The sequence below is a fragment of the Oncorhynchus kisutch genome, linkage group LG21 (assembly GCF_002021735.2).
Source record: "Oncorhynchus kisutch isolate 150728-3 linkage group LG21, Okis_V2, whole genome shotgun sequence".
In the NCBI taxonomy this organism is placed as follows: Eukaryota; Metazoa; Chordata; class Actinopteri; order Salmoniformes; family Salmonidae; genus Oncorhynchus; species Oncorhynchus kisutch.
Genome location: NC_034194.2, coordinates 34,720,523 through 34,747,944, shown reverse-complemented (window position 1 = coordinate 34,747,944; position 27,422 = coordinate 34,720,523). Strand labels below are relative to the sequence as shown.

General features: G+C 45.6%; 2 protein-coding genes across 2 annotated transcripts; both read right to left on the bottom strand.

Annotated features, from left to right (window-relative positions):
• Window positions 1-17,495: 17,495 nt before the first annotated feature.
• On the bottom strand, window positions 17,496-20,736 carry LOC109866164 (gap junction delta-2 protein-like). Its single transcript, XM_020454729.2, has 2 exons — window positions 20,267-20,736; window positions 17,496-19,861 (listed from the first exon to the last, which is right to left on the bottom strand). Exons 1-2 carry the CDS (start codon window positions 20,341-20,343, stop codon window positions 19,006-19,008), a joined length of 933 nt encoding a protein of 310 aa, XP_020310318.2. The 5' UTR covers window positions 20,344-20,736; the 3' UTR covers window positions 17,496-19,005.
• Window positions 20,737-21,445: 709 nt separating this feature from the next.
• Window positions 21,446-24,974, bottom strand: LOC109866379 (actin, alpha cardiac muscle 1-like). The gene is made up of 7 exons (XM_020455025.2): window positions 24,869-24,974; window positions 24,294-24,438; window positions 23,502-23,826; window positions 23,163-23,324; window positions 22,851-23,042; window positions 22,434-22,615; window positions 21,446-21,819 (listed from the first exon to the last, which is right to left on the bottom strand). Exons 2-7 carry the CDS (start codon window positions 24,420-24,422, stop codon window positions 21,676-21,678), a joined length of 1,134 nt encoding a protein of 377 aa, XP_020310614.1. The 5' UTR covers window positions 24,423-24,438; window positions 24,869-24,974; the 3' UTR covers window positions 21,446-21,675.
• Between the last annotated feature and the right edge of the window lie 2,448 nt (window positions 24,975-27,422).

The window sequence follows — 27,422 nt, the reverse complement described above, 5'->3', positions numbered from 1 at the left end:
AGATAGATGGGGAGAGGAGATAGATAGATGGGGTAGGGAAGGGGAGAGGAGATAGATGGGGAGAGGAGATAGATGGGGGAGAGGAGATAGATAGATGGGGTAGGGAAGGGGAGAGGAGATAGATGGGGAAGGAAGAGTGAGGGAAGGGGAGGAGGGCTAAATTAGTGTACTATCCACGGTAATGACAGATGAAAGTAGATTGGTTTTCCTCCTCCATGCATTGCTGCAGAAGGAAACCACTTGATTATGAATCACAACCTCAGTGCAATTCACAAAACTAAATGACTATGCTACAAAATCTGAGACACAACCGCTGCACGATAACCATAATGCACTGCACCTCAAGTGTACAGTACTCCCACTACCCAAAGTACCCCCCTCTAAGCCATCTCCTTTTTGACAACAGCCCTTCTCCTCCCCCTATGCATCCTGGGTAACGACGGTGTGCACTTCCAGGTGTCAGCAGAATGCACCGTGGGTTGTCACAGCGGATATTGTCATGGTGTGACGCAATGGCCGCCTCGACTGACCTCCAAACTCCTGTGTCAGCATGACAACAGGGGAACATGTCACACCGTGTGATATGTCCCGTGCCAAGACGAGGAGGACAGTGCTGGCCCAGCAAAGTTTTCCCGGAGCAGAACAGACAATAATAAACAGCACTTTGTCTTATGAAAAATGTTTTGTGCTTTTGTTGTTTGTCCAACTTTAAGTTAAATCGCGTGAAACCTTGTCAAAACAGATCCTATCTGTGACAGGAAACCATTAAGAGCCGTCAGCGAATCTTATCACTATGGTGGCGCGTTGCTAGCGCTGACACAGCATATTTATGTATGTTGCGTGTTGTTTCTCTTTGTAAAACATTTTGCCTTAGTGCAATGGAGGTGGTTCTGATCCACACTCGTGTGATGATGAGTAACCTTGCCTGAGACCTGAAAACCTGTTTTAGCTCCCAAAGCTAATTCCTAGGCTTTAGCTCCTTGGGCTAACACAGTATTACAGCATGCAGGAGACCCAGGTTTCAAACCAGTAGTCTGTCACATTTTGAGCTTGTGACGTTCCTTCTAACTCCTGACTCAGGCCAGAACAGTATGAACAGATCTCAGAGACACGGGAAAGCATCCTCCCTCTAAGGACCCTAATAGTCTCTGATAGAGAGGGTGCCGAAAGATATACCAGCTGCCCTGTGACGATCCAGGGCCCTTGACACGCTGATGCCCCAGCGGCCATCCGTCAGAGCAGGGACAGGGGACCGGTGACGGGCTGAGTGGGTCGCTGGGCCGGCCATGCCCTGCCTCTACCGAGACTCATTGGCAGTGATGGATCACCGGCTGGCTGGGGCATTAAACATTCCCTCCCTCTTTCCCTCTCCTTCCCTCCCTCTTTCCCTCTCCCCTTCCCTCTCTCCGCCAGCTGATCCAGCACACATCTTCCACCCCCTCTTCCTCCTCCACAGGGCCAGACGCTCTGCACACCAAGCAACCCCCACAGATGCCTCCACAGACTTGGATTATTTCATCAGCTGCCTGGTCCCCTCCCCACATCTCCACAGCCACACAGCAACATAGTCAGCAGGGTTATATATGGATGTGGATGAGCTGGTGTGACAACCAGCCTGTTTGTCGTGTGTGGCAAGCAGCTAGAGAGGGATGCTGAAATGCCAGCGCAGGGGAATTTAGAGAGCTAGAGTGGGATGCTGAAATGCCAGCGCAGGGGAATTTAGAGAGCTAGAGTGGGATGCTGAAATGCCAGCGCAGGGGAATTTAGAGAGCTAGAGTGGGATGCTGAAATGCCAGCGCAGGGGAATTTAGAGAGCTAGAGAGGGATGCTGAAATGCCAGCGCAGGGGAATTTAGAGAGCTAGAGTGGGATGCTGAAATGCCAGCGCAGGGGAATTTCGAGAGCTAGAGAGGGATGCTGAAATGCCAGGCAGGGGAATTTAGAGAGCTAGAGTGGGATGCTGAAATGCCAGCGCAGGGGAATTTAGAGAGCTAGAGAGGGATGCTGAAATGCCAGGCAGGGGAATTTAGAGAGCTAGAGAGGGATGCTGAAATGCCAGGCAGGGGAATTTCATCAGTGCTTTTTATGGTGTTGGATTGTAAACAGTACTGTACTGCATGTGGTTTTCAGGAACGTGTAAAATATGTACTGTGTGGATTCTTCATATTTGTATAATTCTTAATCTGTTTTGTTCTTGTTTGTTAAGCAGTATGAATGTAATATATTTTGGCCTTTTACTGGTAGGTATTTTAGTGGTAAGCACTTACGTTACTGTCCAGGGTTAAATTAATCGAGCCAGGTCAAGAGAGCCCTGATGTCACACCTGTACTTGACAGGAGTTACGGTGTGTCAATAAATTCAGACCCTTCCCGCTGTTTCGCACGCTATTATCTTATTGATTGCACATTCTCGTCAGGACCTCATGTGAAGGGGGCCCTGGAAATCACCCATAAATTTGTCCAAGTGACCTTTAGGTAATAAGTCAATGCCTGGACAGGACTTCACCCCCTCCAGCCAAGCAGCTCCTACGCAGACTTCGGTCTTGGCAGAAAGCAGATAAAAGCAGTTGTGTGTACTACACAACTCCACTCAAAACCTCCCTCTGATTGCTTAGAATTTAGATTAAAGAATCAAATCGAATATAACTTTATTGTCCACCCAAGGATGCGACAATGTTCCAATGTTCCTTTAGCAAGGAAGCAAATCATTGAAATTGTTCATCATTATAGTGCAATAGTCTCTATTTGAGTTTGTCCAATAAAGAAGCGTACTTTCAGTTTTAAGCTTTTCCAGGGTTTTAAGTGGAAAGTAGGGACAGATCACTGCAGGGGAGGGAGCAGGGACAGATCACTGCAGGGGAGGGAGCAGGGACAGATCACTGCAGGGGAGGGAGCAGGGACAGATCACTGCAGGGGAGGGAGCAGGGACAGGTCACTGCAGGGGAGGGAGCAGGGACAGATCACTGCAGGGGAGGGAGCAGGGACAGATCACTGCAGGGGAGGGAGCAGGGACAGATCACTGCAGGGGAGGGAGCAGGGACAGATCACTGCAGAGGAAGGTAGACAGATCACTACAGGGGAAGGTAGACAGATCACTGCAAGGGAGGTAGGGACATATCACTACAGGGGAAGGTAGACAGATCACTGCAAGGGAGGTAGGGACATATCACTACAGGGGAAGGAAGACACAGATCACTGCAAGGGAGGTAGGACATATCACTACAGGGGAAGGTAGACACAGATCACTGCAAGGGAGGTAGGGACATATCACTACAGGGGAAGGTAGACACAGATCACTGCAAGGGATGTAGGGACATATGGCTACAGGGGAAGGTAGACACAGATCACTGCAAGGGAGGTAGGGACATATCACTACAGGGGAAGGTAGACACAGATCACTGCAGAGGAGCAGAAAGTAATCAGACTTCAGCAAAGGGAGCAGGGACAGATCACTGCAGGGGAGGGAGCAGGGACAGATCACTGCAGGGGAAGGTAGACACAGATCACTGCAAGGGAGGTAGGGACATATCACTACAGGGGAAGGTAGACACAGATCACTGCAAGGGAGGTAGGGACATATCACTACAGGGGAAGGTAGACACAGATCACTGCAAGGGATGTAGGGACATATGGCTACAGGGGAAGGTAGACACAGATCACTGCAAGGGAGGTAGGGACATGTCACTACAGGGGAAGGAAGACACAGATCACTGCAAGGGAGGTAGGGACATATCACTACAGGGGAAGGTAGACACAGATCACTGCAAGGGAGGTAGGGACATATCACTACAGGGGAAGGTAGACACAGATCACTGCAAGGGAGGTAGGGACATATCACTACAGGGGAAGGAAGACACAGATCACTGCAAGGGAGGTAGGGACATATCACTACAGGGGAAGGTAGACACAGATCACTGCAAGGGAGGTAGGGACATATCACTACAGGGGAAGGTAGACACAGATCACTGCAAGGGAGGTAGGGACATATCACTACAGGGGAAGGAAGACACAGATCACTGCAAGGGAGGTAGGGACATATCACTACAGGGGAAGGTAGACACAGATCACTGCAAGGGAGGTAGGGACATATCACTACAGGGGAAGGTAGACACAGATCACTGCAAGGGAGGTAGGGACATATCACTACAGGGGAAGGAAGACACAGATCACTGCAAGGGAGGTAGGGACATATCACTACAGGGGAAGGTAGACACAGATCACTGCAAGGGAGGTAGGGACATATCACTACAGGGGAAGGTAGACACAGATCACTGCAAGGGATGTAGGGACATATTGCGACAGGGGAAGGTAGACACAGATCACTGCAAGGGAGGTAGGGACATATCACTACAGGGGAAGGTAGACACAGATCACTGCAAGGGAGGTAGGGACATATCACTACAGGCGAAGGTAGACACAGATCACTGCAGAGGAGCAGAAAGTAATCAGACTTCAGCAAAGGGAGCAGGGACAGATCACTGCAGGGGAGGGAGCAGGGACAGATCACTGCAGGGGAGGGAGCAGGGACAGATCACTGCAGGGGAAGGTAGACACAGATCACTGCAAGGGAGGTAGGGACATATCACTACAGGGGAAGGTAGACACAGATCACTGCAAGGGAGGTAGGGACATGTCACTACAGGGGAAGGTAGAGACAGATCACTGCAAGGGAGGTAGGGACATATCACTACAGGGGAAGGTAGAGACAGATCACCTCAAGGGAGGTAGGGACATGTCACTACAGGGGAAGGTAGACAGATCACTGCAAGGGAGGTAGGGACATATCACTACAGGGGAAGGTAGACACAGATCACTGCAGAGGAGCAGAAAGTAATCAGACTTCAGCAAAACATTCTGTAATATGATCAGGGTTATAATTCATAATCTGCCGTGTGCCTTTGATCTCTCTCCCTCTGTCAGACACACGTAGGCACACACACACACACACACATGGATTCGAGTATTGGAGGAGAAGCTGAGTGAATGCCTGTTGACACACAGAGGGACAGTTGACATCCAGAGTGACAGTTGACATCCAGAGTGACAGTTGACACCCAGAGTGACAGTTGACATCCAGAGGGACAGATGACATCCAGAGTGACAGTTGACATCCAGAGTGACAGTTGACATCCAGAGGGACAGTTGGCATCCAGTGTGACTGCATCTTGTGTGTGTGTTTGTATGAGAGTAGAATATCGTGAGGATCTTTAAATAGCCATCAGATTAAAAATAGAGCACCACTTCCTATAATTCCCCCAGAGATCCACAGTACACTGGACACAGTAGGGGTCACATGGTCAGGTCAGAGCTTTGAGGTCACAGAAGCACCAGTAACCAGACAGCAGTGTGCATTCCCAGTGACTCTGTGGAAACCGGACACCATCTTTGGATCTAGAGGGCATGGCATGGAGGCCATCCTAACAGTGTATAGACTTTTCTCTTCATGCACATACTGTAGATGTCCATTGTTTATCACTAGGGCCTGGAGTTCACCTGGTCAGGTCTTGTGGTTGGGAAAATCTCCTGGTATTATCCAATACCCGCTGGATGGTACAGTATATGCAGCGGATTTCCAATTAAAATTATCCAATGATCGTATTCTTGAATGGACTCCACCCATTTACCTCTGGAGTCTACTACCCATGGGTCCTCTAATCTCAGATCATAGAAATCAGTGTAAAATCACAATGATTCATCTCAACTTCCGAATGGAAAAGGCTCATGTTATTTGGTGCATTATGCTGGTGTGGGTGGGGTGTTATGGGAAGGAAACCAATGTAAACTAGGTGACAAATGTGAACAGATGATGTAAGGGGGAGGAAGGGGCCATCCGTTCTGGGACCTATCCTTCTCGCCAAAGACATAATAGAGATTAAATGACCTGTGTTTAATATCAAGGATGAGTATGATGATGAAATAGTGTCAGCATTTGGAGTTGTCGAGATAATGGCCAAGCTAAAACCATCTCCAGAATAATCTCACTCCTCTACTGATTTTCTGGAAACGGATACGATAAGAAGTAGAAAAAGGGATTTGCGACATTTGGTGGCAGCGGTGGGATACAGATTATAGGGACAGTAGTCTAATGAACTTATTTTCAAGCAGGAGAGTTACAAAGTGTCTATGCTAGCAGCCAGAGTGCAGATGGACTCCTACAGGCTCAGGTTGGCTCAGAGTGTTGCATGCTGGGTGGTGCAGTAGATAAACTCAGCAAAAAAGAAATGTCAACTGTGAAATGAAATGTCACTGTCAACTGTGTTTATTTTCAGCAAACTTAACATGTGTAAATATTTGTTTGAACATAACAAGATTCAACAACTGAGACATAAACTGAACAAGTTCCACAGACATGTGACTAACAAAAACGGAATAATGTGTCCCTGAACAAAGCGTAACCGTCAGTATCTGGTGTGGCCACCAGCTGCGTTAAGTACTGCAGTGCATCTCCTCCTCATGGACTGCACCAGAGTTGCCAGTTCTTGCTGTGAGATGTTATTCCACTCTTCCACCAAGGCACCTGCAAGTTCCCGGACATTTCTGGGGGGAATGGCCCTATCCTTCACCCTCCGATTCAACAGGTCCCAGATGTACTCGATGGGATTGAGATCCGGGCTCTTCGCTGGCCATGGCAGAACACTGACATTCCTGTCTTGCAGGAAATCATGCACAGAACGAGCAGTATGGCTGGTGGCATTGTCATGCTGGAGGGTCATGTCAGGATGAATCTGCAGGAAGGGTACCACATGAGGGAGGAGGATGTCTTCCCTGTAACGCACAGCGTTGAGATTGCCTGCAATGACAACAAACTCAGTCCAATGATGCTGTGACACACCGCCCCAGACCATGACGGATCCTCCACCTCCAAATCGATCCTGCTCCAGAGTACAGGCCTCAGTGTATCGCTCATTCCTTCGACGATAAACTCGAATCCGACCATCACCCCTAGCGAGACAAAACCGTGACTCGTCAGAGAAGAGCGCTTTTTGCCAGTCCTGTCTGGTCCAGCAACAGTGGGATTGTGCCCATAGGCGACGTTGTTGCCGGTGATGTCTGGTGAGAACATGCCCTACAGCAGGCCTACAAGCCCTCAGTCCAGCCTCTCTCAGCCTATTGCGGATAGTCTGAGCACTGATGGAGGAATTGTGCGTTCCTGGTATAACTCGGGCAGTTGTTGTTGCCATCCTGTACCTGTCCCGCAGGTGTGATGTTCGGATGTACCGATCCTGTGCAGGTGTTTTTACACGTGGTCTGCCACTGCGAGGATGATCAGCTGTCTGCCCTGTCTCCCTGTAGCGTTGTCTTAGGCGTCTCACAGTACGGACATTGCAATTTATTTCCCTGACCACATCTGAAGTTCTCATGCCTCCTTGCAGCATGCCTAAGGCACGTTCACGCAGATGAGCAGGGACCCTGGGCATCTTTCTTTTGGTGTTTTTCAGAGTCAGTAGAAAGGCCTCTTTAGTGTCCTAAATTTTCATAACTGTGACCTTAAATGCCAACCGTCTGTAAACTGTCTTAACGACCGTTCTACATGTGCATGTTCATTAATTGTTTATGGTTCATTGAACAAGAATGGGAAACAGTGTTTAAACCCTCTACAATGAAGATCTGTGAAGTTATTTGGATTTTTATGAATTATCTTTGAAAGACAGGGTCCTGAAAAAGGGAAGTTTATTTTTTGCTGAGATTATATAGCAGCACTGTTTTCTGCTCTATGAAAAATCTACCCTTCTGTTCATTAGCAACTCTTGGCCTGTTAAAATCACACCTGTTCATCTTCTCACCTGCGGTGGTGTGGCAACACCTGACTAAACAGCTTTAGAATGCTATAACTGCTCTGCAGAGCTAGCGAAATTGTGTGAGAAATGGTATTGTTTATACAATGTTTGATAAAGAGCTCTGAAGATAACTCTAGTGATAGTAATCAGATTTGCTCTGTCATTCAGTGATGAGGTTCTATTGTAGCTGTGATTATCTAACCTCTCCTCCTCTGTTTATCTTGCTGATTTTAAATAATGAACTAATTTGATACAATAATCTCAGACTGGGAGTATCGATGTTGAAGTAGAGGTCCTCTTGTTGAGGTAACGTCTTATCGATGTGGAATTAGGGGTCCTCTTGTTGAGGTAATGTCATATCGATGTTGGAATTAGGGGTCCTCTTGTTGAGGTAACTTCTTAACGATGTGGAAGTAGAGGTCCTCTTGTTGAGGTAATGTCTTATTGATGTTGAAGTAGAGGTCCTCTTGTTGAGGTTATGTCTTATCGATGTGGAATTAGGGGTCCTCTTGTTGAGGTAATGTCTTATCGATGTGGAATTAGGGGTCTTCTTGTTGAGGTAATGTCTTATTGATGTGGAAGTAGAGGTCCTCTTGTTGAGGTAACGTCTTATCGATGTTGAAGTAGAGGTCCTCTTGTTGAGGTTATGTCTTATCGATGTGGAATTAGGGGTCCTCTTGTTGAGGTAATGTCTTATCGATGTGGAATTAGGGGTCCTCTTGTTGAGGTAATGTCTTATTGATGTGGAAGTAGAGGTCCTCTTGTTGAGGTAACGTCTTATCGATGTTGAAGTAGAGGTCCTCTTGTTGAGGTTATGTCTTATCGATGTTGAAGTAGAGGTCCTCTTGTTGAGGTAATGTCTTATCGATGTTGAAGTAGAGGTCCTCTTGTTGAGGTAATGTCTTATTGATGTTGAAGTAGAGGTCCTCTTGTTGAGGTTATGTCTTATCGATGTTGAAGTAGAGGTCCTCTTGTTGAGCTAATGTCTTGCCAGCCCTTCCCCCTCACACTGTCTCCATGGGAACTGTGAACCACACTAGGTTTCTTTGTCTCATTAGAAATCCATCATTACCATAAGGTTGACACCTCCACAGATACCTTAACACCCGACATATCAAGTACAGTACAGAACACACCTGACATTATTTCATCGCCACAACAAAACATGCACTTGGCACATATTCCTAAAGCGCCTTGGAGTAGGAGTGCTGATCTAGGATCAGTTTTGCCTTTTGGATAATAATTAATAAGAGGGGGGACCTGATCCTAGATCCTCACTCCTACTATGCGATACTTTATGAATACTGGCCCTGAACATCAATACTTCCCATCTCATATATTTTTGAAAGATGGTCTTAGAGGGAGAGAGATATTTAAGGAGAGAAAAACACTGCCTGAACAACAACCATCAAAGAGAATAGGAATTTCTGATTTTGGCAGCATTCCTCACAATTCCCATGGGGTGCTTCAGCTGTGACACGAAGGTCATCCTTGTGATTTATAATACAGAGGGAGAGGTCATGTGCTTGTAAACCTTCTCTTTGAGGATACTGTAGAAGCCCCCCCCACACACACACACACTGGCAATCAGAGAGTGAGGAGAGGGGATAGGAGAGAGCCCATGGAAGAGGCCACAGCTGGGAGACTCTAGTCCTTTCTGCCTGGCTGGCCTGGTAGTCTGTTGGGGTGGGTGTTGCCGGGCAGATCTGGCTGCCTTTGAAACCTCTCCATAACTCATGAAATCAGAAACTGATCCAAGTGATCCATTGCAATGGCTTATTGTTTTATGAGAAGCTAACGCGTCCTGTTCTCTTTGACAATGTTGGGCATGAATACTGGTAAACAATCTAACAGAGGGAGCTTTGGTAATTCCTTAACTTTATTGCTGTCACAGCATGTGCAGCACTGAGCTGTGCATCGTAAAGCACTGAGCTGTCCATCGTAAAGCACTGAGCTGTCCATCATGCCATTTGATGTCTTCTTCTTGAGTGACACTAATGCCACAACATAGGACTCTAAAATGTATCTGACTGAAGTAAAAATGTTGACAACACAGAAATACCTATCTCTGCTTTGATAGCACTTCCTGTGGACCTAAAGGAAGTTAATATCAGATTCCGATGAGCTGGCTGCTTATTCAAACAACTGAGCGCTGTTTAAACTGTACACACACAGTCTTGTACAGCTAACCTTGTGGGGACACACAATTCTGTCCCATCTAAAATCATATTTTCCTTAACCCTAACCGGTACTCTTTCCCTAACCCAAAAACCTAACCCTAGCTCCTAACCCTTACCCTAGCTCCTAACCCTAACACTTATTCTAACCGTAACCCTAAACCCCGTAGAAATAGCATTTGACCCATTGGTCAAATTGTTGTTTGGTCCCCACAACAATAGTTAAACAAGTCCACACACACACTTTGCTAACACCCACTTGACTGTATTTGAAGTGTGGCCCCGCTGCCAGCCAGCCAGCCTAGGTGGTAGTGACGTGTTGGGTGGGCCGAGGTGACAGCATGACATTGCATTATCATTATTGTCTTTGCTGCTCCGCCTCATTTGGGCTCTAACTCTGTGAACCCCTATGACCTCATAAATCCTTAATGTCATGGGCACTGTGCCCAGGGCCGCGGTGTTGACTCCAGTGGATACCCTGCCCACACAGGAAGCTTCAAGTCCTGGCTGCACCAGGAGAACCTCGCTCTCCTTCCTTCCCACTCCTTCCCTCTCCTTCCCTCTCATTCCTACCCTTTCCTTCCCACTCCTTCCTTCCCTCTCATTCCTTCCCTTTCCTTCCCTCTCCTTCCCTCTCCTTCCCTTTCCTTCCCACTCCTTCCCTTTCCTTCCCTCTCCTTCCTTCCCACTCCTTCCCACTCCTTCCTTCCCTATCCTTCCCTATCCTTCCCTCTCCTTCCTTCCCACTCCTTCCCACTCCTTCCTTCCCTCTCCTTCCTTCCCTCTCCTTCCTTCCCACTCCTTCCCTCTCCTTCCTTCCCTCTCCTTCCCACTCCTTCCTTCCCTCTCCTTCCTTCCCACTCCTTACCTCTCCTTCCCACTCCTTCTCTCTCCTTCCCTCTCCTTCCCTCTCCTTCCTTCCCACTCCTTCCCACTCCTTCCCTCTCCTTCCTTCCCTCTCCTTCCCACTCCTTCCTTCCCTCTCCTTCCTTACCTCTCCTTCCCTCTCCTTCCCTTTCCTTCCCACTCCTTCCCACTCCTTCTCTCTCCTTCCCTCTCCTTCCCACTCCTTCCTTCCCTCTCCTTCCTTCCCACTCCTTCCCTCTCCTTCCTTTCCTCTCCTTCCCACTCCTTCCTTCCCACTCCTTCCTCCCCTCTCCTTCCCTCTCCTTCCCACTCCTTACCTCTCCTTCCCATTCCTTCCCACTCCTTCCCACTCCTTCTCTCTCCTTCCCTCTCCTTCCTTCCCACTCCTTCCTTCCCTCTCCTTCCTACCCTCTCCTTCCTTCCCACTCCTTCCCTCTCCTTCCTTCCCTCTCCTTCCTTCCCACTCCTTCCTTCCCTCTCCTTCCTTCCTTCCCTCTCCTTCCCTCTTCTTCCCTCTCCTTCCCTCTCCTTCCACCTCCTTCCCTCTCCTTCCCTTTCCTTCCCACTCCTTCCCACTCCTTCTCTCTCCTTCCCTCTCCTTCCCTCTCCTTCCCTCTCCTTCCCTCTCCTTCCTTCCCACTCCTTCCCACTCCTTCCTTCCCTCTCCTTCCTTCCCACTCCTTCCCTCTCCTTCCTTCCACCTCCTTCCCACTCCTTCCTTCCCTCTCCTTCCTTCCCTCTCCTTCCTTCCCTCTTCTTCCCTCTCCTTCCCTCTCCTTCCACCTCCTCCCCTTTCCTTCCACCTCCTTCCCTCTCCTACCTTCCCTCTCCTTCCTTCCCACTCCTTCCCTCTCCTTCCTTCCCTCTCCTTCCTTCCCTCTCCTTCCTTCCCTCTCCTTCCCACTTTTTCCCTCTCCTTCCCTCTCCTTCCACCTCCTTCCCTCTCCTTCCACCTCCTTCCCTCTCCTTCCTTCCCTCTCCTTCCTTCCCTCTCCTTCCTTCCCTCTCCTTCCTTCCCTCTCCTTCCCTCTCCTTCCACCTCCTTCCCTCTCCTTCCTTCCCTCTCCTTCCTTCCCACTCCTTCCCTCTCCTTCCTTCCCTCTCCTTCCTTCCCTCTCCTTCCTTCCCTCTCCTTCCCTCTCCTTCCTTCCCACTCCTTCCCTCTCCTTCCTTCCCTCTCCTTCCTTCCCTCTCATTCCTTTCCTTCCCTCTCCTTCCCTCTCCTTCCTTCCCACTCCTTCCCTCTCCTTCCCTCTTACCTGGCCATCGTCACCCCATGTTAGGTGTTCATTGATGTATGTACTGATGAGCTGTCTGAGATGGAACTGCATACTTCAGAAGAGTGTGTAAATTCACATGCAGAAAGACAACCAGTCTCTTTCAAGTCTTTGTGTTATTAGTGCACTCTAAACGTATGCTGAAGCAGCTCTCTGTAGGAAATATAGTTACAAAATAAACAGAAGACCTTATGAATATGAAGTAAGAGCTGTTGTTCTCCTTTAGTGTTTCTATTAGAGGAATAGCCCCTATTAGACAGTGAAGTGCAGTGCAGAAGTGAAACACACACACACACACACACACACAGTATTTATGCGTGTGACCAGGCCTCAGGCACTTCAACATCAGATCTGTCTTCTATTCCCAAGGTTGCTTTGATGTCTTAATCTGCTCCAAACCAGAGACAGACCCTCTCAGTGTTGGACATATTGGCAGGTAGAATACAAGACACATGGAACACTCTTAGAGAGGAGGATCCATGTAGAATACTAGACACATGGAACACTCTTAGAGAGGAGGATCCATGTAGAATATTAGACACATGGAACACTCTTACAGAGGAGGATCCATGTAGAATATTAGACACATGGAACACTCTTAGAGAGGAGGATCCATGTAGAATACTAGACACATGGAACACTCTTAGAGAGGAGGATCCATGTAGAATATTAGACACATGGAACACTCTTAGAGAGGAGGATCCATGTAGAATATTAGACACATGGAACACTCTTAGAGAGGAGGATCCATGTAGAATACTAGACACATGGAACACTCTTAGAGAGGAGGATCCATGTAGAATATTAGACACATGGAACACTCTTAGAGAGGAGGATCCATGTAGAATACTAGACACATGGAACACTCTTAGAGAGGAGGATCCATGTAGAATACTAGACACATGGAACACTCTTAGAGAGGAGGATCCATGTAGAATATTAGACACATGGAACACTCTTAGAGAGGAGGATCCATGTAGAATACTAGACACATGGAACACTCTTAGAGAGGAGGATCCATGTAGAATATTAGACACATGGAACACTCTTAGAGAGGATGCTCCATGTAGAATACTAGACACATGGAACACTCTTAGAGAGGAGGATCCATGTAGAATATTAGACACATGGAACACTCTTAGAGAGGAGGATCCATGTAGAATACTAGACACATGGAACACTCTTAGAGAGGAGGATCCATGTAGAATACTAGACACATGGAACACTCTTAGAGAGGAGGATCCATGTAGAATATTAGACACATGGAACACTCTTAGAGAGGAGGATCCATGTAGAATATTAGACACATGGAACACTCTTAGAGAGGAGGATCCATGTAGAATACTAGACACATGGAACACTCTTAGAGAGGAGGATCCATGTAGAATATTAGACACATGGAACACTCTTAGAGAGGAGGATCCATGTAGAATACTAGACACATGGAACACTCTTAGAGAGGAGGATCCATGTAGAATATTAGACACATGGAACACTCTTAGAGAGGAGGATCCATGTAGAATATTAGACACATGGAACACTCTTAGAGAGAAGGATCCATGTAGAATACTAGACACATGGAACACTCTTAGAGAGGAGGATCCATGTAGAATATTAGACACATGGAACACTCTTAGAGAGGAGGATCCATGTAGAATACTAGACACATGGAACACTCTTAGAGAGGAGGATCCATGTAGAATATTAGACACATGGAACACTCTTAGAGAGGAGGATCCATGTAGAATATTAGACACATGGAACACTCTTAGAGAGGAGGATCCATGTAGAATATTAGACACATGGAACACTCTTAGAGAGGAGGATCCATGTAGAATACTAGACACATGGAACACTCTTAGAGAGGAGGATCCATGTAGAATACTAGACACATGGAACACTCTTAGAGAGGAGGATCCATGTAGAATACTAGACACATGGAACACTCTTAGAGAGGAGGATCCATGTAGAATATTAGACACATGGAACACTCTTAGAGAGGAGGATCTATTTACTCTGTTTGATGTTTCTACTTACATTTGAGGAAAAGGTATACTCTTGGGGGAAAAAGTGTTCCAAATGGGCCAAATTCGACTGTCCCCATAGGAGAACCCTTTTTGGTTCCGGGTAGAAACATTTTTTGGGTTCCATGTAGAACCCTCTGTAGAAAGGGTTCTACATGGACCCCAAAACAAATCTACCTGGAACCAAAAAATGTTCACCTATGGGGACTGCCAAAGAACCCTTTTAGGTTCTAGAGGGCACTTTTTTCTAAGAGTGTAGGCAGCTTGGCTGGGTTTCTTATCTTGGAAGCTCTGAAGATGAGTGATGATTGTGTATGATCATAACACATATTGTAATGATAAAAAAACTATTTTCAGAAATGGACATAGTGATTTTTTACGGTTGTTTATGGTCAAAAGTATATTTCGGAAGAATGATCTGAATTCATACATTTTTAGAGAAGGCCTCTCTGAAAGACAGTCCATGGATCACTTGTGTGTGCTGTAAGCAAGTTTAGTATGAATATTTATGTTGAGTGGCTCTGAGTGGTTCCTGCTGGGTTGAATCATCTCCGGAGGAAACACACACACACACAAGTTTTGTATTGGTGTCCTCGTGGGAACCAAAGAATTGACTCCCATCCAAAATCCTATTTTTCCAAACCCTAACCTTAATCCTTAACCCTAAACCTAACCTTAACCCCTAACCCTAACCCTAACCCTAAAACTATACCTAACCCTAACTCCTAAACCTAACCGTAACTCCTAAACCTAACCCTAACTCCTAAACCTAACCCTAACTCCTAAACCTAACCCTAACTCCTAAACCTAACCCTAACTCATAAACCTAACCCTAACTCCTAAACCTAACCGTAACTCCTAAACCTGACCTTAATTTTTACCTAACCCTAACTGTAACCTTAAACCTTGCCCCTCAGGCTAAAATAGCATGTTTCCTCATGGGGACTGGCAAAACATCCCCACTTGTCTGACATGTTCTTATGTTACTATCCTTGTGAGGACTTCTGGTATCCGCAGGGATAGTTAAACAAACACACACACACACACAATCTGTATGTTGTAATAGAAACAAACACACACACACACACACACAATCTGTATGTTGTAATAGAAACAAACACACACACACACACAATCTGTATGTTGTAATAGAAACAAACACTCTTCTTTACAATCATTGCAGCTCTAAATGTTTTATTTTGTTAGCATCGGCGCTAAAAGTAGCACGCATGATGGACAGCAGTCAGATGATGACGCCTTTATTAAATATTTATTAGCCGCATTAATGTGATATTAACATATGCCTCGAGATAAACATTTAGAAGCATAACATGAATCGCCAGAATGAATCTTTCTTAATTTTCCTTTAGTATTTGTCATGCATATCTGAATGAAAAGTACACTGTTTAGAGTGTAAATACCTTTTTAGATATGTATGACAAACAGTAAGACATTTCTATAAAGGTTGTGGATTGGAGATTCATATTTGCTAGATAGACATTCAGAAAATACAAGGACATCATGCAGCCAGTGTGTGATCAGACTGAGGTTCAGTGTAGCTATATTTAGCCGTAGCTAAGTACTTCCTGTTACCAGTCGGAGCCTGTCCTGTGTTCTCAGATAGCCTTTCATGAAGGTTACAAAGGGAAATGTTAGAAACCACTAATCCAATACACCAAGTGCTAAGCTGCATCTGTCTGACTGACAGACTGTCAGACAGACAGACAGACAGGAAGCAGGAATAGGCCATTAGCCAGCCTATCCAACCGAGCAGAGCTTGTTGCGTGTTGGAGAGTTGGTGGAGCATCCAAAGTCACTGCTGAATTTGATATTGATCTGTCAGGGCCTTGGTGCTTCCATTTCTGTTCCTCAGATTTGCTGAGTCATCTTGGCAGCCATACCTGTCCACCAACACTCCAGCCCCTCCCCATTCTTGCACCCAGCATTCATGATTCGTTAGCTGGGGAGAGTCCGACTCTCTGGGGAAACGGGTTTCAGTGTTCAGCACTTTTCTCCGTGACCTTGTGGGAGTGCAGAAGGCACTTTTCTCCGTGACCTTGTGGGAGTGCAGAAGGCACTTTTCTCTGTGACCTTGTGGGAGTGCAGAAGGCACTTTTCTCCGTGACCTTGTGGGAGTGCAGAAGGCACTTTTCTCCGTGACCTTGTGGGAGTGCAGAAGGCACTTTTCTCTGTGACCTTGTGGGAGTGCAGAAGGCTGAACCCACTCATTCTCTATGGCAGATGTCCCCAACTGGCCGCCCGTGGGCGATAAGGCCTGGCTTGTATTCGACATTCCAAACGTGTTCGACAGGGTTGAGGTCAGGGCTCTGTGCAGACTCGTCAAATTCTGTCACATCGATCATGACAAATATTACTGTATGGACCTCACTTTGTGGATGGGGACATTGTCATGCTGAAACAGGAAAGAGCCTTCCCTAAGATGTTGCCACGAAGTTTGAAGCACAGAAGCGTCTAGAATGTCATTGAATGCTGTTGCGTTACGATTTCCCTTCACTGGAACAAAGGGGCCCGAACCATGAAAAACATCCCCAGACAAGTATTCCTCTTTCACCAAACTTTACCGTTGGCACTATGCATTGGGGCAGGTAGCGTTCTCCTGGCATACACCAAACCCAGATTCTTCCATCAGGCAGCCAGGTGGTGAAACATGATTCCTCACTCCAGAGTCTAATGGCGGTGAACTTTACACCACTCCAGCCGATGCTTGGCTTCGTCCTTGTTGATCTTAGGCTTGTGTGCGGCTGCTCGACCAAGGACACCCATTTCATGAAGCTCCCGACGAATAGTTATTGTGCTGATGTTGCTTCCAGAGGCAGTTTGGAACTCTGTAGTGAGTGTTGCAGCTGAGGACAGACGATTTTTATGCGCTATGTGCTTCTGCACTCGGCGGTCTCCTTCTGTGAGCTTGTGTGACTTACCACTTCGCAGCTGAGCTGTTGTTGCTCCTAGATGTTCCCCTTCACGATAACAGCATTTACAGTTGACCGGGGCAGCTCTAGCAGGGTAGAAATTTGACGAACTGACTTGTTGGAAAGGTTGCATCCTATGACCGTGCCGCGTTGAAAGTCACTGAGCTCTTCAGTACAGGCCATTTTAATGCCAATGTTTGTCTATGGAGATTGCATGACTGTGTGCTCGATTTTATACACCTGTCAGCTACGGGTGTGGCTGAAATATACGAATCCACTCATTTGAAGGGGTGTCCACATACCTTTCGCCATGTAGTGTACATTGATACTTTAAATCATTGCTTTTTAAAATGGTAGCACCAAGGGCCAACATCTATTGCCCTTTGTTATTGATTCCAGCTTACTATAGATGTGTGGTCTATTTGACTAATTGCTCGTCAATACTTTTTGAATATGCAAAGGTTGTTTATTTTTGTATGTTGCAAATGAAACCAGAGATAATAATATAGTAGCATACCATTTACATAGAAACCACAGTGATTCAAATCAAAGATGACAACAGCCTTTACTGGAATTAAAGCTTTGACAATGAAGAGAATACTTTATAGATGGTCATGTTTATATTTATGTACAAATATGGCACTTGATGACATGAAAATCAAGAAAATCCATTTCCCCATAAATAAAAGGAATGGGCGCTTGGGTGTAAATAAAAAGTCAAGAAAATTGTCAGCATTTGCAGCACCCCCCCTTTCCCCCCCTTTCCCCAATGGAGTGATCACATAGGTTAAGGTCAATGGTGCAAACTCAGGCAACCAAAACAACTTATAGTGCTAATGTCATAGATCTATCTGACAAATATGTGAAAGGAGTGATCTATCCTACTAGAAGAATGAATATGCATTTGTGTACATTTTGAGGAATATTGACCCTAAAACTGCCAAATAATGTGTATGTTTCGTGCCTATAAGGATATGTGGAGTTTAAAACTGGCAGAATGTCATTAAAAGACGTCATAGCACAAATCGGATATATTTTGCCTCATTATTCATATTTAGTACAAGTATTGTCTCAGCCTCCAGTATTTATGCTGCAGTAGTTTATGTGTCGGGGGGCTAGGGTCAGTTTGTTATATCTGGAGTACTTCTCCTGTCCTATTCGGTGTCCTGTGTGAATTTAAGTGTGCTCTCTCTAATTCTCTTTCTCTCTTCCTTTCTCTCTCTCGGAGGACCTGAGCCCTAGGACCATGACTCAGGACTACCTGACATGATGACTCCTTGCTGTCCCCAGTCCACCTGGCCATGCTGCTGCTCCAGTTTCAACTGTTCTGCCTTATTATTATTGGACCATGCTGGTCATTTATGAACATTTGAACATCTTGGCCATGTTCTGTTATAATCTCCACCCGGCACAGCCAGAAGAGGACTGGCCACCCCACATAGCCTGGTTCCTCTCTAGGTTTCTTCCTAGGTTTTGGCCTTTCTAGGGAGTTTTTCCTAGCCACCGTGCTTCTACACGTGCATTGCTTGCTGTTTGGGGTTTTAGGCTGGGTTTCTGTACAGCACTTTGAGATATCAGCTGATGTACGAAGGGCTATATAAATAAATTTGATTTGATGATTTGATATTTGCTCTGTGTTCAACTGCTAAAGTGAACGACAGAGTGAATATGTGAACACAAATTAATGCTTTTAAGAAGCACTTTACAAAATATAGGATAAACCATACTAAAAAGTTGCATCAGTGCCTTCTGGTATGTGTGTATATATATATGACAAACAAACGTTTTGGTCCGTTTGTTTTTTACTTATCCATAAAATACAAATAAAATCGATATACCCGACCTACTTCGCAAACGAAGTCGGTGAGATAAAATATCTACCACATTATTATTAAATATATGTGAATTCTTTGTAGGCTACAATTGTTCCATTCAGTTGTATTGAAATCGACAGCTACACATAGGCAGAGTCACTTGATTGAGTGCGGCCGAAATTTGGCATGCTCATTCTAGGCAAGTCTTTGTTACGGATCTCATAGATGGACTTCCTCCTCGCCTGCACGCCTTTGACAGCTACTTTGATCTTCTTCCACCCAAGATGATTGAGTTCAGCCAAGTTCAGGAGCACACAGACGCCACTGACCGCAAACATGAAGACCAGAAACACTGTCTTTTCCGTGGGCCTGGAAACGTAGCATTCTACATCTTTGATGCAGGGGTATCGATCACATTCATATACCGCGGGGACATTGAATCCATACAGGAAATATTGACCCACCAGGAACCCTATCTCTAGAGCGTTTCGGAAAACCACTTGGATGATGTAGAATCTTGAGATTCCCTCCTGCCTCCTCATTTTAGACTTTCCACTAGTTCTCATGGCCAAATTTGGGATGTCCTTCACCTCCAAGCAGTCGGGCTCGGCTTCTTTGGTGGAGTTCTCCGTGTTCTGAAGTACTCCATTTACAATGGTGTTTTTGATCTTTTTGCTGTCGTCTCTTTTGATGGAATCATGGCGCTTGTCCAAGGAGAGGAACACGGTGGAGTACCCCCGCTCCAAACGCTCCTTCTGCTTGGCGGACTGGTGCACGGAGTAGGTGATGAAACAGAGACTGGGGGTGCACACCAGAATAATCTGAAACACCCAATATCTGATGTGGGAAATGGGGAACGCCTTGTCGTAGCAGGCCTGGTTACAGCCGGGCTGCAGGGTGTTGCACACAAACATGGACTGCTCGTCATCATAGACCGTCTCTCCAACGATCGCAACGATTAGAATCCGGAAGATCACCACCACAGTTAGGAGGATCCTACAAAACAAACAAGCACGAAAACAAAAATGTTTCAGTTCAGATATGCAGAGATGATAGGCTTGATTGTTAAACAAACAAGATATAGAGACAATTAGCGATTGCAAAGTAAAGCTGGCTCTAGTGTAGGCTACTAAGCAGATGCTAAATGGGAGCTATCCAGTGCTGAAAGCCACCAGACAGTTCTGTTCTAGAAGGAAAGCGCCACAGTGTTTCATCTCAAGTGACAGCTCTGTTATCAAATGATTTCCTTTTGGTTCACATTTTTTGCATATTGTTATGAATCTTTGTTGGGGTTTTAGCGGAGGGGTTTGTACAGTCCTTTATACACAATCACTTTCAGCACTTGATCAAACACACACTCCTGCTAACACTTTTACAAAGTGTCCTCACTTTCCCTCTTACCTTCCGATCATAGTAGAGTGCTGTTGGACAGCCGCCTCCAAGAGACGCTCTAATATTGTCCACTCCCCCATGGTCATTCATTCGGAGACGATAGCACACCGTGCACTGTGCAAAATTCCTGTGGAATCTATTGTTTCCCGTGTTTTACTCCGGATGATCCAGTATCTGGAGAATGCATTGGTAACCCACCGCTTCTGCGTTCGCTCATGCCTTCTACCTTCTGCGCCTCTAAAAGCTCACTCGACAACCCAAACACTTTTGCTTGCGCGAGCCTGAGTGCTGATTAGTAGAAAGCCCTCCTATTTTCGACCGTGCGCGCGGGACGGTATGTCGCGCGGTGCTTGAATGGAGGGCAGCTGAGTTTAATGTTGGTGGAGAGCTAATCCTGATTTAAGTATACTCCCCTTGCGTCACGCGCGGATATTGGTGGAGATAGGCAGAAAGAGACACCATGTTTTTGACTTTCATTGTTCTCCAAGTATAAGGCGGGAATGTAGCATATTAATATGTAATAAAAATGATTGGTCATAAGCTCAAATCACGGGGGATGTCTGTCGCCTGTAAGACCACCACATGACAGTGACAGAACGAGTAGTGGCCAAGAGAGAGACTATAGTTCTGGTCTGTATTGTCTGTAGGCCTATTCTGTATGTGGACTATTATTGTTGTCATGATGGAGGCTACAACGTCTAAGCTGCTTCTGTCTGGAGAGACTATATTGGAACATGCCTGCATTGGTTGCTGATGTACCATGACATACTACACTAGTGTCTGTATAATAACACATGTGACAGTCTGTCAGGCAAAGCAACAATATATGACCTTACAGTAGCCTAAGCATTTGTTTGTACTTAAAGCCTCAATAATTCCTTAGCCTATACACTCCCAGCCAAGTTTATCTATCTCGGTTGAGTAATCGCTTGGGTTGCCTGAGAGGGTGTAAAGAAACAACGTAGTGGGCAGCCTCGAGTAGTTATTTTTTAACATACCACATTGTACTGTACTGTACAGTGTGCGTGACTGGACTTAACATGTAGCGTACTAATCTCACGAGCAGGAATTATTTAAACCTGTATTGTGAATGGATAGCCTATGAGTAAACAGATACAGTATGTAATTTTCCTGAATTATAATACAACAAATACCAATATGCAGATGATTGACGATATGACAAAGTGCGGTATTATACAAGATCCCAGTCTTTTTATAAAGCAAATAAATATCTACATATTGCACTTGGGTGTAAACAAACTGTACATCATTGACAAAACATAAAACAGAGGCCTGTCTGGATTTGTAACTTGCATATGGGTCATAAACAACATGTCCATAGGCGGAGGTAATGTAAACAGATTTTTCATCCGTGGTCGTCTGACTGTCTCTGGGGGGAGCGATGGGCAAGTGGGAGCTTAGAAGCACTTCCTGTGGACGATGGAGGGGCCTGCCTCGTCGTACTCCTGCTTACTGATCCACATCTGCTGGAAGGTGGAGAGAGAGGCCAGGATGGAGCCGCCGATCCAGACCGAGTACTTACGCTCGGGGGGAGCGATGATCTAGAGAAGGGGAAAGAGGAAAACCGATAAGCAAAAGTCCTCTCAATATGCACTGCTTTATAATGCACCATACAGTTCATTGTTTGTTCAAATTATCATATAATGCATTATAAGGAGAATATAGGTGTATACTGTGATTGGTCAGTAGAAGGCTGTGATTGGTCATTAGTAGGCTGTGGTTGGTCATTAGAAGGCTGTGATTGGGATTGGTCATTAGAAGGCTGTGATTTGGTCATTAGTAGTCTGTGATTGGTCATTAGTAGTCTGTGATTGGTCATTAGTAGTCTGTGATTGGTCATTAGTAGTCTGTGATTGGTCATTAGTAGTCTGTGATTGGTCATTAGAAGGCTGTGATTGGGATTGGTCATTAGAAGGCTGTGATTGGTCATTAGTAGTCTGTGATTGGTCATTAGTAGTCTGTGATTGGTCATTAGTAGTCTGTGATTGGTCATTAGTAGTCTGTGATTGGTCATTAGTAGGCTGTGATTGGTCATTAGTAGTCTGTGATTGGTCATTAGTAGTCTGTGATTGGTCATTAGTAGGCTCACACAGAGATTGTGGTCAGGTTGGTCTTAGATGTTCAGTTTGTGGACTTCAATGAGAATAATATTGACCTTGATCTTCATAGTGCTGGGGGCCAGGGCGGTGATCTCCTTCTGCATACGGTCAGCAATACCAGGGTACATGGTGGTACCTCCTGACAGGACATTGTTGGCGTACAAGTCCTTGCGGATGTCAATGTCGCACTTCATGATGCTGTTATAGGTGGTCTCATGAATACCAGCAGACTCCATGCCTGGTGAGATAGAAGAGAACAAGTTGTAAGCGAATGCTCTGGATGAGAAGTCACCCATGTAGGTCTAATTGGTGCTGAAATGGACAGCTCCCTCATTGCTTCAATATAAACATACAGTATGTTTGGCAGTAGTTAGTATAATGACTTATGTAGCTGCTATAAAGGCTATATAAGATCACACAGGGAAATGGGTTTGATTGGATAGTGAGCTGCACGATGCTTCTAAGATACCTACCGATGAAGGAAGGCTGGAAGAGGGTCTCAGGGCAGCGGAAACGCTCGTTGCCGATGGTGATGACCTGACCGTCAGGCAGCTCATAGCTCTTCTCCAGAGAGGAGGAGGAGGCAGCGGTGGCCATCTCATTCTCAAAGTCCAGGGCCACATAGCACAGCTTCTCCTTGATGTCACGCACGATCTCACGCTCGGCTGTTACAATAGAAGATTCAAAGTTTTGCAATTTGGTCGAGAAGGTGGACAACGAATTATGACAACGAATTCAATATCAAACATAGCAAATACGTTTATTCTCAGGAATGATGGACTCACCAGTGGTAACGAAGGAGTAGCCACGCTCTGTCAGGATCTTCATCAGGTAGTCAGTGAGGTCGCGACCCGCCAGATCCAGACGCATGATGGCGTGGGGCAGAGCATAACCCTCATAGATGGGCACGTTGTGGGTCACACCATCACCAGAGTCCAGAACAATACCTAGAACATGAGGTAGAATATTATGTAAGCCATGGAAATAGAATAGAACAGCTTTATGTTCATCTTAATGGTGTAAACTACGATTCATGTAATGAAAGGTTGCATGAGACACAATAATGCACTGGATCTGAATTGTATGTTAATGTATGGAGTCTTTCTCCTCTGCTAGTTTCTCACCGGTGGTACGACCGGAGGCGTACAGGGACAGCACGGCCTGGATGGCCACGTACATGGCAGGGACGTTGAAGGTCTCAAACATGATCTGGGTCATCTTCTCCCTGTTGGCCTTGGGGTTGAGGGGGGCCTCAGTGAGCAGGGTGGGATGCTCCTCAGGGGCCACACGCAGCTCGTTGTAGAAGGTGTGGTGCCAGATCTTCTCCATGTCGTCCCAGTTGGTGATGATGCCGTGCTCGATGGGGTACTTGAGGGTCAGGATACCTCTCTTGCTCTGGGCCTCATCTCCCACGTAGGAGTCCTTCTGTCCCATGCCTACCATCACACCCTACAGGGGAAGAAAGGAAGCAAATCTAGTCAAAACACAATTCCTCAAAGTCAAACTCAGGGTCAGATAGTTGTAAGCTACAATAGCATAGGACATTCATTCATTTATTCATTCATTATTTTTCTTCCTTTGTGTCTTTCTTTCACAATTCAATGGTCTAGTGCCCTCAAACGCAACTCTGGACCTTGAAGCCTGTTCCACTGTCTTTTTTCATTGTTGCCCTCTAATCAAGGAATGATTTAGACCTGGGACACCAGGTGGTTGCAATTCATTATCAGGTAGAACAGAAATCCGGACCTTTTAGGGTAAGAGTTGAATACCCCTGGTTAGGTAAAATAAAACCGTGAGCAGATAATCAAGAGTAATGCATAATGTATAGACAATTAAGTCTGGAAAAACGCCCAATTTGATGGATGTATGATGTATCCTCATAAATGTTTCGTTGATTTTCATGCTGGGAAGTTTACCTGATGACGGGGGCGACCAACGATGGAGGGGAACACTGCGCGAGGTGCGTCATCTCCCGCAAAGCCAGCCTTCACCAGACCGGAGCCGTTGTCGCACACAAGGGCGGTAGTCTCGTCGTCGTCACACATGATGTCAGCTGGGTTTCTGTTGTGATAAAACGCACATTAGGCTAAGTAGTATAGGCTACAGGTCATAATACAAAAGTGTTTCATAACTCCGGTCCTCGAGTAGCCCCAACAATAGCCTACATCTTTTTGTTGTGGCCCCGGGAAACACTGGCAGGCTAACGTTGTACAGTATATGCTACAACACACAGGCCACACAAGTCTAACAAACTTATTTTGAGTAATGATTTATCTATTTTAAAACCCTATAGCGAGCACCGCAATGTCAAATAATGTATTATTAATCTAATAATAATAATGAACTGCAGATTAATACAATTAATTAATAATAATATTGATTAGTTAATATTCCAATTTCGCCTTTTCGTCCGAACCTGATGGAAAACAGACTAGTAAATAGAACTCTCTGTTTCCCGTATTTGAATAATGACAAGTTGTCAGATACTCACCAAATAAGTACCGAGTATCCTGTTCCTCTGAATGAGCAGCGGTGGTGTGGTGAGGGCAGAACCCAATTTATAGGTCTACTCTACAAGCGCCACTACGCCCGGCGGCCTCTTTCTCCTTATTTGGATGCCAGACCCTGTTATGAGTGGAGTGGAAGGGCGCTGAGGCTCGCGCGTTGACTCCTGAACGCCCATGTATGGAAGGGGACCCGCGCGGACAGACAGCTGTGAAGTATGAGGGTGTGAAGATGTCTGGAGTTATTCCCTCTATTTTCTACACGGCACAGTGAGTTGACATGAAGAATAATGTTATTTGCTGGCTAAGTTTTCAGCAGCAGACGTCATTCCCTCTTATAGACTTGAGCATGCCATATCTGAGGGTTAACTTTTTATCTCTTAGCAATGCCTTCTATTAAGAACAATGACTTTAGTGTTCAGTAAATGTAAGACTCCACCCCTTCTAATGTGTGTGTGTGTGTCTCTGTGTGTTTGTCACTCACTGTGGCTAATATGTGATAAGGAGAGCATGGTTGAGGGCTTGTGTCGTCCATGCAGTTGACTGTTGGCAGTGATTCCTCTTCATGTAGGACCCCATAATGACAAAGCAAAAACAGGTTTTTAGACATGTTTGCCAAAAAAATGTAAACAAAAAATACTGAAATATGACATTTACATACCAGCTGTCAGAGCAGCAACACAGATCACTGCACCTGTACATAGCTCATCCATAAATAGCCCATCCAATCTACCTCATCCCCATACTGTATTTATTTATTTATCTTGCTCCTTTGCACCCCAGTATCTCAACTTGCACATTCATCTTCTGCACATCCTACCATTCCAGTGTTTTAATTGCTATATTGTAATTACTTCTCCACCAAGGCCTATTTATTGCCTTACCTCTCTTATCCTACCTCATTTGCACACAGTGCATATATATTTTTCTACTGTATTATTGACTGTACGTTTGTTTATCCCATGTGTAACTCTGTGTTGTTGTATGTGTCCAACTGCTTTGCTTTATCTTGGCCAGGTCGCAGTTGTAAATGAGAACTTGTTCTCAACTGGCCTTCCTGGTTAAATAAAGGTGAAATAAATCAAACAAAAACATACGCTACCATTCCAAAGTTTGGGATCACTTAGAAATGTCCTTGTTTTCCATGAAAACATACATGACATGAGTTGCAAAATGAATAGGAAATACAGTCAAGACATTGACAAGGTTATAAATAATTATTTACAATTGAAATAATAATTGTTTCCTTCAAACTTTGCATTCATCAAAGAATCCTCCATTTGCAGCAATTACAACCTTGCAGACCTTTGGCATTCTAGTTGTCAGTTTGTTGAGGTAATCTGAAGAGATTTCACCCCATGCTTCCTGAAGCACCTCTCACAAGTTGGATTGGCTTGATAGGCACTTCTTACATACTATACGGTCAAGCTGCTCCCACAACAGCTCAATAGGGTTGAGATTCAGTGACTCTGCTGGCCACTCCATTATAGACAGAATTCCCTAAATAGTTCTTGCATAGTTTGGAGCTGTGCTTTGTGTCATTGTCCTGTTTTAGGAGGAAATTGGCTCCAAGTAAGTGTCGTCCACAGGGTATGGCATGGCGTTGCAAAATGGAGTGATAGCCTTCCCTCTTCAAGATCCCTTTTAGCCTGTACAAATCTCCCACTTTACCACCACCAAAGCACCCCCAGAAAATCACATTGCCTCCACCATGCTTGACAGATGGCGTCTGGAACACGCTGTCGTACACGTTGATCCAGAGCATCACTAACATGCTCAATGGGTGCCATGTCTGAGTATTCATGGAAGAACTGGGACATTTTCAGCTTCCCGGAATGGTGTACAGATCCTTGCGACATTGGGCTGTGCATTATCATGATGAAACATGAGAGGGTGGCGGTGGATGAATGGCACGACAATGGGCCTCAGGATTTCATCAAGGTATCTTTGTGCATTTAAATTGCCATTGATAAAATGCATTTGTGTTCGTTGTCCGTAGCTTATGCCTGCCCATACCATAACCCCACCATCACCATGGGGCACTCTGTTTACAATGTTGACATCAGCAAACCGCTCACCCACACGGCCCCATACATGTGGTCTGCGGTTGTGAGTCCGGTTGGACGTACTACCAAATTCTCTAAAACGGCGTTGGAGGCGGCTTATGGTAGATAAATTAACATTAAATTATCTGGCAACAGCTCTGGTGGACACTCCTGTAGTCAGCATGCCAATTGTACACTACCTCAAAATTGAAGACATCTGTGGCATTGTGTTGTGTGACAAAACTGTACATTGTAGAGTGCCATTTTATTTTCCCCAGCACAGGGTGCACCTGTGTAATAATCATGCTGTTTAATCAGCTTCATGATATGCCACACCTGTCAGGTGAAAGCATTATATTGACAATGGAGGAATGCTCACTAACACAGATGTAAGCAAATTTGTGCACACAATTTGAGAGAAATACGTTTTTTGTGCATTTGGAACATTTCTGGGATCTTTTATTTCAGGTCATGAAACATGGGACCAACACTTTAC